General features: G+C 34.1%; 3 protein-coding genes across 3 annotated transcripts; 1 reads left to right on the forward strand and 2 right to left on the reverse strand.

The window, feature by feature from the left end:
* Positions 1-441: 441 nt before the first annotated feature.
* On the reverse strand, positions 442-3,527 carry LOC139526345 (uncharacterized). Its single transcript, XM_071321479.1, has 2 exons — positions 2,827-3,527; positions 442-2,633 (listed from the first exon to the last, which is right to left on the reverse strand). The coding sequence occupies exon 2, from the start codon at positions 1,480-1,482 to the stop codon at positions 442-444; it is 1,041 nt and encodes a 346-aa protein (XP_071177580.1). The 5' UTR covers positions 1,483-2,633; positions 2,827-3,527.
* LOC139526346 (uncharacterized) lies at positions 2,702-3,370 on the reverse strand. Its single transcript, XM_071321480.1, has one exon. The coding sequence runs from the start codon at positions 3,368-3,370 to the stop codon at positions 2,702-2,704; it is 669 nt and encodes a 222-aa protein (XP_071177581.1).
* A 3,707-nt stretch (positions 3,528-7,234) lies between the features above and the next one.
* LOC139527512 (uncharacterized) lies at positions 7,235-11,018 on the forward strand. The gene is made up of 2 exons (XM_071323010.1): positions 7,235-7,324; positions 8,822-11,018. The coding sequence occupies exons 1-2, from the start codon at positions 7,282-7,284 to the stop codon at positions 10,495-10,497; spliced, it is 1,719 nt and encodes a 572-aa protein (XP_071179111.1). The 5' UTR covers positions 7,235-7,281; the 3' UTR covers positions 10,498-11,018.
* Positions 11,019-12,502: the final 1,484 nt, after the last annotated feature.

A 12,502-nucleotide genomic window follows, 5' to 3' on the forward strand; every position in this document is an offset into this window, starting at 1 on the left:
AAGCATGTAAATACAAGTAACTAAAAAAATGTAGGATTCATAACAAGCTAGAAAACAAAGATGTTATTCGAACGCCACATGTTGGCGGAATTTCGTAACGTTAAATCGGCAACTGTCAAATTTGCCGGGAACGTGTTACGTTTACAAAAAGGTACTGCCGCGATATTTAACGTTCACAACACTGCCCTCCGTCAAAATAGAATTTCGTCTCGAAATTTAAACAACTACGAAATATTAAATCAATTTATACAATCAAACAAAGTCAAGTTAAACAAGCACCTGCTGCTGAATATTAAAATTAAGAAAATTTGGTTTTTTTTTCTAAATCACGAATAACCTTATATCACGATTCATGACACGTGTAATGGTAAAATTGTACCAACGGCATACAAAACAATATACATATAAATAATGTCAACAAATTTCTGAATTTGTGTCTTTTCAGTATAATAAATCTTGTAATGTATCTTGTGTTCTTTCTCCTTCTGTATCCTCTACTGCTCTTTTCTTCCTTTTTCTCCAATCTTTTCGTGTGTCTTGAGTTACATGTTTTTCATTCTCAAGTTCTTTCTGAGTTTGGTTTAAATCTGTGTTACGGAACCTATCTTTCAGTTGACTATTTTTTTCCTTCTGACAGAACTGGTTTCCGTCTTCTTCTGTAACAGGAACATTTTCATCTGTAACACTTAAATTATCTTCTGTAACATGTTGCAAAAGTTCAGGCAACATTTGGACATCGACCTTGTCCGTCTGATTACCCTTATAACTTGCACTTGTAATATTTCCTATATATTCACACATGTCTTGCGTACTTGCTACCATGGGTTCTCTGTCATCTGCCATTACCGGCTCTTCTATTGAATCTCTGGTTGACAGGAACTCACTTCTTTCCGCTTCTTTGTAAATGACTAGCCCAGAATTGGTGTCCTTTTCTCCGACTCTGGCTACTTTCATTTCATCAATTAGGTCACATCCTAATAACATGTTCTCTTCAATGGGCGCTACATGAACTGGCCATTTGAATGTTTCACTCCTCAGATTAACTTTCACCTCTGTAATCCCTTCTGTTGTCAAGTTCTTTCCGGCCTCAGCAACTTCTAATTTTCTTGCTGCTCTCCTTAGTTTTGGCCGTTTACTTTCAGGAATCTGATCATACAACTTCTCACTTAGAACAGTCACCTCCGCTCCAGTGTCAATAACTGTATTCATCACAATCTTGTTAATGACCACTGGAACTGCAATGCTAGCTGCTGTCACCCGATCAATGATAACATTCTCTTCTATCCTGCTGGTCGTTTCTGCACTACCCATTACCTCCTTTGGTGTGTTCTCTGGTGTGTTCTGTTGTATCTCCTTACACTCCTCAAACAACATCTCTAGGCTTAAATCTAGGTCCTGTATATCTAGGCTATCTTCTTCAAATGATCTCTTTATAGAAACTGTACCCACTGATGTTTTCGGTTCAACCAAATGCTCTTTCATTTGACAAGGTTTCTCTTCATCTTTTAAATTATTCTCTTTAACTATTTCTTTATTATGTTTAGGGGCTGACACTTGGTCGATAGTCTCAACCCTTAGCAGTTTAAAGACTCTTCAGTTTGGTTTTGACTCCTTTCATCATTCCTTATAAAACCACTTCTGTTTTCTTTATGATAGGGGCTTCTCTTTTCTTTTGGACAATCTCTTATGTAATGGCCATCCTCATTACAGTTAAAACATCTGCGATTCTTCATCTTGGTCGTATGGTCTCTATACACTTGCTTATTATGCCATGCACTACTGTCATAATCTTGTGGTGCATTATACTTTGCCATTTCTGTTTGAATAACTTTCTCTAGTGACTGGGCGATGGACTGGGTGATGGAGTTTTTCATCCCTCTTTCAAATTGTGTAAGCCTCTCCTCAGTTACATATCTTTTCCCACCAACTTTCCTTATTTCAATATCATCTTCACCTTCATCTAAATCAACAGTTTCTTGCATATTCAGCTGACGGATCTTTTATATGTTTCATATAAAGTCACCTGGTGGATAGCTTCAGTCATACTGGTAATCCTCTTTGTCAGTAATTCTATAGCAATGCTCTGGTCGGACAATCCTCTCAACATGTACTCCACACTCAATGTACTGTGAGTGGCTACGTCAATAGTAGGAAATGACCGTCTGACTAGCATTTCTACTCTGGAAGCATATTCATGGATGTTTTCTTTGCCCTGTTTCCTTAATGTGTGCAATTCTTGTCTATATGTCTCTGGATAACCATGGTCACCAAATATATTCGACATAGCTGCAAATAGCCCAAAGAAAGATCTTTTGGTCTCTGGTGAGAGGTAGGAAGCATAAACCATTGCCTCATCTTTCAGTGCGGTTACTAATTCAATGGCTTTAGTATAAGAATCCCATCTGTTGATCTCTGCAATAAGTTCAAATTACATAAAATAGGCATTCCAGGGATCTCTGCCGTTGTAAAATGGCACTCTGTTTCTTCTCCCATTGTCTATATTGGAGTTTTCATAATTATGGTGCTGTTGCTGTGGTCTGCCATACTGTTGCCTAGGTAACCAGTTTGGTACTGAGGAATTGTTTGGATACTGCTGGTAGTCTGGACGTTGCTGGATTTCAGGCATGACTGTACTCGTACAAGAATAGTTTGGACGATGCTGGATCTCAGGTATTGTCGTATTTGCATAGACATATGATGGTTATTGCTGGGTCTCTGACAATGTTGTATCCATGTATGTGTGTGTAGAACGTTGCAGGGTGTCTGGCAATGTTGTGTTATTATAGGAGTAGGTTGGACGTTGCTGGGTCTCTGGCAATGTTATACTATTGCAGGAGTTTGTGGAACGTTGCTGGGTCTCTGACAATCTTATATTATGACAGGAGTTTGTTGAACGTTGCTGGGTTTCATAACTATTTTGACTGCTGATAACAGGGTCAGATTTCATCTGAGGGAAATATTGAGCATTGTTTTTCATCTGAAGGTTTTCATTTCTTAATGCCTCTATTTCTTGTCTCATCTGTATTTTTTCATCACTCTCACATGATTTGTCTTTTGTTATAGTCGCTCTTGCACTATCACTCTTACTTTGAGTTGGGAAAAGAAATGGGTTTGTGCTTACTTCTCTTTGAATATTATTCGCAGTTCTACTAAATGGCATGGGGCTTGTATTTATCTCCTTCTGGTTTAAACTAATAGCCTGGTTTGAGGCTAAATAATTATGAGAAGTGACATCACCAAATGAGCAGGTATCAATATTTATAGATGCAACAGACCAAGTGGGAATGATTGGACTAGCTAATGTGGTAATTCCCCTACTTAGTGAATTGGACCCCTGTGGTATACGAGATCTGTCTCTTGAATTATACATTTTACTTTTAATTGCTAAATGGAATCAAGAGTTTCAATTTACTAATCAACTTGGATTAAACTTTATCCTTGTTAATCTTGTACTTTTTCAGAATTATTCAACTTAGATTACTTTTTATCCTTGTTGAAATCCGAAAAGAATTTCCTATGTCTTACTTATTTGTGAAATAGACTATATAAATAACAAATTTGAAAATAGACTATAAATTTTTCAACTTTGACCTTATCCAAATATTATTATATCTACAACTTAGATTTATATTTATCCTTGTTGTACAAAAGAAACTTTTGAAATAGACTTTAATTTACAACTTTGAAATAGACTATAGTTTTTACAACTGGACCCTATTGAAAAATTATGGTCTAATACTTAACTTGGATTCAGATTTATCCTTGTTAAAAATAGACTCCTAAATTTAAACTCAACTTGGATTAAAATGTATCCTGGTTGAATATGGCATTTACTTTAATATATTTAAACTTTCAACTTAGATTAAAATTTATCTCTGTTGAATTGTACCCTTAACTATTTTCAACTTGGATTTATATTTATCCTTGTTGATATATATTCTAACTAACTATATTATCACTTTTCAACTTGGATTAGAATTTATCCTTGTTGAATTTTAAATTATAACCTTTTCAACTTGGATTAGATTTTATCCTTGTTGATATAGATTCTGACTAACTAATATAGTTTTCCTTTTCAGCTTGGATTTGAATTTATCCTTGTTGATATAGAATTTAACTAACTATATAATTACTTTTCAACTTGGATTAAAATTTATCCTTGATGATATCTCTGAAATTCAATAACTATTTTATTTCAACTTGGATTAGAATTTATCCTTGTTGAATTTAAAATTACTTAAATATATACTCTAATCTAATTTATATTCACCAACTGTACTATCTATTTCTTTCAGCTTTCGTTGAAGTGTCTTTTTTTTATGTTCAGTTTTTTTTTTTTTTTATATGTAACCAAATATCATAACATATGGACAGAAATAATGTATGTACTTAGCAGTTGCGTGCCTAATAAAATATTCACGTAAGTTCTTAAAATTTTCTTAAAAAAGAAAACTAAATTCGCTGCCACCAGTGTAAAGATTGTTGCCAATCTTTAATTTAAAACAATATCTTTGGTTTCTGGATATTAAATAATGACTAAACAACTTTTAAAAGTATCAGAGATTATTATTATCAATAATAATAAATACAGGTAAATGAAATACAATATGTTAAAACGTTTGAATGTGTTTTTCGTGTATGCGTTATTACCTCTTGTATTCTTTCAAGCTTGGTTCAAATTCGTTTCGTTATCAGAAAAATCCGGTTTTTATAATACTTAGCACGCCTTATCCTTGCGTGTAAGAATATAGTCCGTTGCCGGTCAAGGTTAAATCATGTAAATAACTGCAAGGCCGTAGCTACCCTTGAGGCAAGTGAGGCAAATGCCTCACTAAAATTTCGACACTGATTATTTTTTTTTATCAATATAATAGTCATTTGTTGTTCTGTCTCAACCTTAATTTCTATATAACTTGTCATCATTCCTTTTAAACTATTCTTCCTGGATATAACTCAGCATCTCAGCGGGTGATGTTTCTCGATAACATTAACCTAGTAATGATAATCATCATGGATCTCTAGTTAAAAACAGGCTCTTGCAGAAATGGAAAAGCGACACTGAAGGTAAAGAAGGAATAATTCTAGTAAACTAGTTTTTTTGTGAACAGAGTCTGAGTATTGCATATAACTTCATTAGAACAATCCAAAAACGATAAGTAGACTGACAAATCCAGTACTGGTCTTGGGAGGGGGAAGTCCTGTCTGCGTATGGATTTCTCCGTTTAACCAACTTTTGACAAATCAAGTCATCGCAAGGGGGCAGTCCTGTCTGCGTATTCATTTCACGAACTTTCTTTTCAGATAAATACAATATAAATAATATGAAACATGCATGGATTAGTTTCTATCCATGTTTCTTTAACCTTAAAAATTGAAAGAATATCCCATATTCCAATTTGATATTATTGAGGAATGGTAGAACCTTTAACACAGGATTTTGTCTTTACTTATTCAGGCGGGACTACGGAATTTCGTTTCTTTATATTCGGGGTTTCGGAATCGGACACCCCATACCCCTAACCCCTAAATTTATAGATTCTGGAACTAAAATACCACCAACTATTTCCAGAAATAATTTGAAATTATGGACCTACATGTAAACGTCAAAAACTCCATTCCAATTTCCCTGTACCCATATCATATATACTCTATAGATAGAATCCTATACATGTATCTTATCTCATTCTATCCCTAGTTTGTCTACTCTTTGTCAGCATAAAAGCGAGTTTAATATTTTGTAACTGCAACTGTATGATGGTGCTTAGAGCAAAACTTAATTCCCTTTTGCAAACAAAACTGTTACTACCGATGCTACTACCAAATTGCCTATGGAGAAGGAATTGGAAGAAGACATTGATCATTGTGTTGATGATAATGTGCTTCCTTTAGAAACACAGACTGCCCTGAAACGACTGAAAACTTGGAAAAGAGCATGCATGAGTGGCGAGAGATTGTGCGGGCTTGCCATGTTCATCGCGATAAGGATATCAGCAGACCAAATTATGATTCTGAAACGATTTGACTGAACCGGCCATAGAAAAATTTGGCAAACTCTACTGAATCGATGTTTGTTCTATGCTATGGCAGCAGACTCAAATCAGTGACATTTGGATGATTATCTTACATATATAAATTTAAATAAAGTTGTTAAAAATTTGGTGTTAGTAAAAGTCTTAAAATAAAAAAAAAAATTATATAAAAAGTGTCCAAATTCAAAACATTATCAAAATGCCTAGAATGCAGGATTTTGCACCATTCATTTCATACCCTCCCAAAAATATTTTCGCCTCGCTTCGCTCGGCTCAATCATTTTGCCTCACCAAAATAAGATGCCTGCCTACGGCCTTGAACTGTCAGTACGTACATACATATGACTTATAAAGAAAGCAAGCATAATTTCGTACGTCTCGACACCGATTCAACGATATAAAGCATGTAAATACAAGTAACTAAAGAAATGTAGGATTCATAACAAGCTAGAAAACAAAGATGTTATTCGAACGCCACATGTTGGCGGAATTTCGTAACGTTAAATCGGCAACTGTCAAATTTGCCGGGAACGACGTTACGTTTACAAAAAGGTACTGCCGCGATATTTAACGTTCACAACAATGATTATAAAGAAACGCCAAAATCATGGAATTTAACAGAAGAAGAAAAAATAACGGACTTTGGAAAAAAGGGAGAGGGCTTAAAATAAATGTCCTGTCTCCATATTCTATGACTTTACGTACCTTTTCTGAAATTCTCCAGACATAAAATCTTTTACAAAAATTCATCCTACAACAGTTTACATACTTTCAACCAAGCTCTAAATGCCCGCGATTTCGCGGGTGTGTTCTAATATTATAGTTATAAATGACATTTCTTTATGGATCAAAAGTATTTCAAGTTTGTCATTTAATACATATTATATTTAAACTACTAAATTATTTTACATGTATGTCTTTATCTCTGATATATATACTTCTTTACTTCTTTATCTCTATATATATACAGTCATAGTTAATTACCGTGCACAAATGGTGCAGTATATGTTTTTAATCTTTAGAATTTTCAGCCTTTTGTCGTCAAATTGTGTGCATTTTTTTCTTAACCATGATAAAAAAATAACCTGATAAATTAAAGATTAAAACTCAATGCTCATTTATGAACGTGTCAGATATCTTTTATTTAAAGATAATACTTGTTATATTTCGTTTCACCTTTGGTATGCCGTAATAATGGGAGATAATCAGGCGAACATACAGGATCATATGGGTAAACAAAGACGGAGTTCAAATGGCAGAGTTTAAATTAGACACAGGACAAACTTTAGAAGAAGGTATATTTTTTATACATTAAATAATTTAAGCAACGTTTAAATAATACATAAAAGTAAGAGCTGTTTGCGTTATATATATATTTAGATTTCTTCAAGGTAAATTTTCAAATGAGACAAGTACGGAAAGCAACTTCTGACTTATAACATTTGATGCGACCTATTGCAAATTGGGATTTCTGCATTACTTCTTTCATCGGAAAAGTTCGTCAAATATGCTCTCCTTAGTTTATCGTGTTTATAACATCACATACCAGAAGCATGAAGTAGATTCGTGACGAGTTTTTGTGAAAGTCATTGTGTAGAATCATCTAGAAATAATGTTCATGATGTTTCCCTAACGACTTTAGTGCAAATTAACAATTATAAATATTCAATTGTAAGAATATGTCATGCAATACAGTATCTCAGCGTTTTATTTCTTTGTTAAAGGCAGTGGTCATATTCTACTGAAAGACATGCCAAGAAATCCTCGCTTAAAATTCCGGTCGACCTCCTACGGCAGTCATTAGTAGCTAAAGATTTGATTTCATTCAAGAAATTAATTTATGACCTTCATGTACGTGTCGCTGAGAACACGGTCATATACCAAATGGTCAATATTAATCATCCATGTAATTTGCTCTATGGGGTGTTTGCAGAATTTCAACGGATGCAATTTCTTGGCATGATGCTCACAGCATGGGCGTTGTTAACCTGTTTAATAACGAGCGTTAAAATGTTACTACATGTTTTTCATCATTATCAGAATACATATACTCTTTAATTGGTATAATAAGGATTGACCTATACTATGATTACATTATGGGGAAAAGTAAGTTAAGGTTCATCATAACAAATTGACAAATGTGGCCGAATTTTAACTAAAAAATTCACTAGTACTCTGTGTGCAGACTTACCTGTGCAATTTGGAAAGTATTAAGGTCTAGCATCCACTAGATATATAAAAGTTAAATGTATTTTGCATATCAGAAAGATGAATTTTTTTTTGGATTTTATTGGGCATTTTTTTCACTTCCTGTAGAAGGTGTAAAAATAAACTAAGTTGGGATATAACTTTTAGATGCTCCCTCTCAGGTAAAAACTGGTTTGTCTTGTATTGATTGTCCTTGATACATATTATATTTAAACTACTTGGCATGGACAATAGATATCTTCACATTTATAGTGAGTTAATCTGAGTGGACAGTATCAAAGTAATCCAGGTGTTTGTTTATTTTTACATCTTCTGCAGTAGGGAAAAAAAATGCCCATCAAAATCCAAAAACGATTTCATCTTTTGGGAGCATAAAAAGCATTTAACTTTCATATATCTAGTGGATGCCAGGCCTTAAAACTTTCCAAACTTCACAGGTAAGTTTGTACACTGAGTAGTTTTAGAGGTGAAAATACGGCCATATTTGTCCATTTATTGTGATGAACCTTAAATACGACCAACGCAATTCGTTGTAATATTCTTCTCTCTTAAGAAGTCTTTTAATACTACACTTTTCCTTTCAGATAATCCACCAACATCTAACAAATATTGTGGTCCATGTGAAACCAGACTTGTGACGACAGCGCCACAGTATTGGTGTAACTCTTGTGAAGAAGGTTTGTGTGCAGAATGTTTCGAGCACCACAAAGCCATTAAGGCATCTAGAAGTCACATAACTGTAGATTTTACAAAATTCATGAAACTTAAACCGTTTATATCAACTATCGACACGGAATGTAAGATCCATGACCTTCCATTTGAACTTTATTGCCCTAATCATGAAGCGACTTGCTGCTCCTTTTGTGCAACTATGGATCATTCTACATGTTTAGGATTAAAATCTCTACCAAATGTTGTGGCATCATTTAGGGAGTCAGAATATCTAAATTGTCTGGACGAGAGATTTGATGTTTTAGTAAATAATATCGACAAAGTAATCGAAAATCGTGAAAGAAATAAAGAAAAAATTAGTAATCAGTCTAAAAAAAGTCGATCAGATATACAAATTTTAAGAAAAGAAATCAATAAGCATTTAGATAATTTAGAGAGCCAACTTGCTACACAGAGTGACATAATTATTGAAGACGCAAATGAAAAACTTGAGAATTTCCTGCAGAGGTTAAAAGAAAAGAAACGCAACGTGAATGTTCTTAGGAACAACTTCTCAGAATTGAATAAAGGTGGATCTAATCTACAAGTATTTATATCCAGCAAGATGATAGATAACACACTTTCCGAATTAGATGAGACGTTGAACTCCGCAATGACAGAAGATAATATGTCAGAATTGAATTTAAAATTTACGTTAGACCCCTACCTGAAAGATACAATCACTCAGCTTTTAGAAGTTCGTCTTCAGAAGAACAAACCTACCGTTATATTAGACTCATCCACAAAACTCACTTGTCAAATTGTTTCAGAGGATGTTTACAAGATGACTGCAGTTCACAAAAGTAGTTTTGATAAATCCGCGTTCAATGAAACATCAAATATTACTTGTATTACTTCTTTGCTACCAGACGGAAAATTAGTAGTTGCCGATTATGGCTCTTCTTCGATATTGGTATTCAGTACAGAAGGAAGCATTGTCAAAACTGTTAGGTTTAAAAAGTCATCCCGGCTTTTTGGAGTAACATACGTTGTCAAAGATCGTATAGCGGTTTCCTTTCCAAGTAGCGAAAAAATTAAAATATTAGATACAATGGAATACAAGGAGTTGAAAGAAATACAATTAAACAAACCATGCTGGGGTATACATTCTGTAGATGACCTGATATATGTAGCAATCAGAAGCACTGAAATTTTAGTTCTAAATTTAGCAGGCAAAATTGTCAAAACTATACAAGCAAATCAACAGAACTTGATTTATTTGTGTTTATTCGAAGACCTACATTTTCTTTCTGAAATTGAAGAGGGATGCGTATGTTGCTACAATTTCGCTGGTTGTAAATTGTGGCAGTTTAAAAATGAAACAACAACAGGCGCAAGAAACATGTGTGCCGACTCGCATGGAAATTTATTTGTGGCCTGTCAAAATTCTAATAGTGTTGTGTTGATTTCAAATGATGGTAAACAAAGCAAAGTGGTGGTGAATGTTTCGGAACCTAAGAGTGTCTATTTCGATACGAAAAATTCTACTTTATATGTTTGCAGTCTTCACGGTGATCACTTTTCCTCTTACAAAATACTCAACCGATAAACAATTACATGCACAAAAATACCCTTTTCGTGCTGTAAACCTCGGTCACTTTACCGGCTGTCTTCTTTAATGTACACTACTGTAAACCGGGATATTTTCGCGCAGTCTTTTTTTCGCGGTTTACCAACATAATCTAGATTCGCGCCGTTTTGAATTCGCGCTGTCCCATACGGTGTCGTATATAATTGTTTTCAGAAATGATTTAGAAATGAATGATTTTAAACCAAGTGATGAAACCAATCAAATTCTTGCTTGTTTGTTCATAGTTTTTACTTTTATTCATGTTTTTTTGTAAAAACACAATCACATCAACAAAGAGGAATGATCCAATTAAAAGTGAATAAAATAATGACAAAATAACTGGTCATTAATTAATATTTTAATCTGATTGATCAGTGCAGCAGATACAATTGGTAATTATTTTAAAACTGATTGGCAGGTGTCATTTTTATAACTGTAATAACATTTGTTTATTTAGCAATATCCGTAATGTCATCTTGGATTAATTAGGATAATCATAATATAAAGTTTTGATATAGACATACGTTCATGTATGGACTTCATATTCGTTTCGAATTTCTTTGAAATATTCGCGTTCGTTTTATTTTCGCGTTTCAACTGTTACCGCGAAAAAAGCGAAAATAAAACTGCCGCGAAAATTTCCCTGTTTACAGTACTTATTTACCGTTGCTATTTGAACAACTTAGATACCTAAGATAACACATATTAGCCAATTAGAATGACCTGTCTGCAGTGCTGTATAATTGGTGACGCTCTTCATAAGTCATTGTGTTAGTGTTTCATGTACGCTTACTTTGTTAAAAAACATATATGCCAGGAATAATAATGAGTGTGGTAATATTATTCCCTCATGTTTGTCTACATTGCTGAACCGCTGTAACTGGTAGTCCTCCTGTACATTTCAAAGATGACGCGACCACTCATTATGCGAAGCATATAACGCAGGGGCGGATGCAGGAATTTTCGAAAGGGGGGGTGCTAACCCAGGGCAAAGGGGGGGGTGCAAAACATATGTCCTGATACAAATGCATTGATCGGCAAAAATAAAGGGGGGTGCGCACCCCCGGAACCCCCCCCCCCCCCTGGATCCGCCACTGTAACGACGAGGGAAATTTAGAAAGTCATGTAAAAACTACATCAAGCGTGAATGTGTCATTTCTTTCACCGTAATAAAGTGAATAACGTATTGTATAATTAACACTACTTCAGCCATGAATCCATCTTTTAGGAGTATTGTGAGAAAATATGCTACATTACTCTTGGCACTTCTCAACAACAGTTTCAAAATCCAATGACAAACAAACTCTGACAATTGGACAGAAACAAAAACAAATGTGAAACAAAATAATGTGAAAAAAATAATACTTGATAACTGGCCTGGCAGTAAAGTCCTCAATCACTATGCCTTGTTTGCTGATTATAAAGAACATGGACAATGAGATTTTGTCTTACACAATACATAAAGGTAGTTTTAGTCATTGAAATAGACCAGTATCAAATGTAAATATCAGTAAAATAAAAGTTAAACGAACACTGTATTAATTGAATATCTTATGTCTGGTCATTGCTATCTACATGCAGTTGATAATTTCAGAGCAGTAAAATACCATGATAATTAATAGGTATAGGGACAGATGGACAGACAGACGAAAGGATATATAGAAAGATATTTCGGTTTCTAAGATTTTCGTTTGAAATCCGAAGTTAAACGATAAATTTTTCATAAACATGCTGTTGTATTTTTTTTTTATCGATTGCAGGTTCATGTCCTTATCAAATAATTTAAACATTTCCTAAAATGCAATTTTATGGAAATTGGTTGTTCCATTTTTTAGTATTTTTAGTATTTGTGCTAAAAGAAATGCATTGCGTCAGCCTAAAAACACCTTTACAAATTTAACCAAACCTTAAACAGACTTATTCAGAAAGGATATAGTGACGATACTGTTGTCAGATAATTAGGAATTGCATATCTTGGTATTAA

Source organism: Mytilus edulis, chromosome 6, assembly GCF_963676685.1.
Source record: "Mytilus edulis chromosome 6, xbMytEdul2.2, whole genome shotgun sequence".
In the NCBI taxonomy this organism is placed as follows: Eukaryota; Metazoa; Mollusca; class Bivalvia; order Mytilida; family Mytilidae; genus Mytilus; species Mytilus edulis.

Bases quoted from the DNA above. Each gene is read 5' to 3' on its own strand.
- LOC139526346 (XM_071321480.1), bottom strand. From the start codon at position 3,370: ATGTATAATTCAAGAGACAGATCTCGTATACCACAGGGGTCCAATTCA.
- LOC139527512 (XM_071323010.1), top strand. From the start codon at position 7,282: ATGGCAGAGTTTAAATTAGACACAGGACAAACTTTAGAAGAAG. The intron at 7,325-8,821 runs GTATATTTTTTA...TTTTCCTTTCAG, and splicing joins AGGACAAACTTTAGAAGAAG to ATAATCCACCAACATCTAAC.
- LOC139526345 (XM_071321479.1), bottom strand. From the start codon at position 1,482: ATGAAAGAGCATTTGGTTGAACCGAAAACATCAGTGGGTACAGTTTCT.